General features: G+C 63.6%; 1 protein-coding gene across 1 annotated transcript in view; it reads right to left on the reverse strand.

Annotated features, from left to right (window-relative positions):
- Positions 1–321: 321 nt before the first annotated feature.
- LOC113214627 (protein 5NUC) overlaps positions 322–1118 on the reverse strand; it is a 7378-nt gene continuing 6581 nt past the window's right edge. Inside the window, exon 7 of the mRNA XM_052276726.1 lies at positions 322–365. Within this exon, the coding sequence (XP_052132686.1) occupies positions 322–365 (44 nt within the window). The remainder of the gene's footprint in view (positions 366–1118) is intronic.

Genomic DNA, 1118 nt, shown 5'->3' on the forward strand with positions numbered 1-1118 from the left:
CCCCCCCCACCTCTTTGCGGTCCCCGCCCGCCAGTTGCCACCCTCACCTTTCTCTCTCGACCCAAAAGCCAGACACCGCCATGAGCGCGCGGCGTGGAGCAAAAGAAATAAAGAGCAACAAAAAAACAATGTTGACGCAACGATTAAAAATGCAAGGGCACTCATCGGCGGCTGAGTACTTAAAACTGTGAGCCAGGACAGCGCAGGTGCGTCCGGCGGCGGGTGGAGCGGAGCGGGCAGGACCGTAGTGAGGTACCATACTATCGTGGAGGTACCACCGGTGGCCATGTTCTCTGGCGGGCGCACTGACGGCGTCCTCGGTCAGGGCCAGGGCCTTGGTGCGGTGCAACCGGTGGCCGTGTTCTCTGGCGAGCGCACTGACGGCGTCCTCGGCCAGGGCCTTGGTGAGGTGCCACCGGTGGCCATGTTCTCTGGCGGGAGCACTGACGGCGTCCTCGGGCAGGGCTGTGCGCGTGCCACCGATGGCGTGTTCTCTGGTGGTGCGCCCTGACGGCGTCCTCGGGCAAGGCCTTGGCGCGGTGCCACCGTTGGCTGTGCTCTCTGGCGGGCGCACTGACGGCGTCCTCGGCCAGGGCCTTGGTGAGTGGGGTGCCACCAACGGCCGTGTCCTATGGCAGGCCGCACTGACGGCGTCCTCGGCCTCGGGCAGTGCATGCGCTGACCGGGGTAAGAGTGTGTGGGGTATGGGGTGGCTCTGCTACCAAGGGCACAACGGCACAAAGTGGGGGAGTGAAGAGCGGGAGAGGGAGAGCGGACAGAGAGAGGGGGAGAAAGGGAGAAAGGACCAACACGTCTGCCCACACACCGCGACTATGTTATGGCGCCCTCTGCGCCCCACTCTCTTCTTTTTATTTCTCTTCCTCTCTCTACCTCTTCATTCTCTTCCCTGCTTTCTCTCTCTCTCAAGAGCAGCCCGCCTGTTCCTCTCTCGCTCCCGCTATCTCTCTCGGAGCGAGAGAGAGATTGCAGATCACGACAGAAATGCGCGTTTGTTGCGTTCGCCTCGGGCGGCTAAAGGGGAAACCTTCGTACAAGCGCGCGCCCGTGGAGGGGGGGGGGGGCGCATGGTGGGGTGCAGTCAGGGTGCAGGGGTCGGG

This window comes from Frankliniella occidentalis, unplaced genomic scaffold (assembly GCF_000697945.3).
Source record: "Frankliniella occidentalis isolate FOCC.00 unplaced genomic scaffold, Focc_3.1 Scaffold4097, whole genome shotgun sequence".
Taxonomy (NCBI): Eukaryota; Metazoa; Arthropoda; class Insecta; order Thysanoptera; family Thripidae; genus Frankliniella; species Frankliniella occidentalis.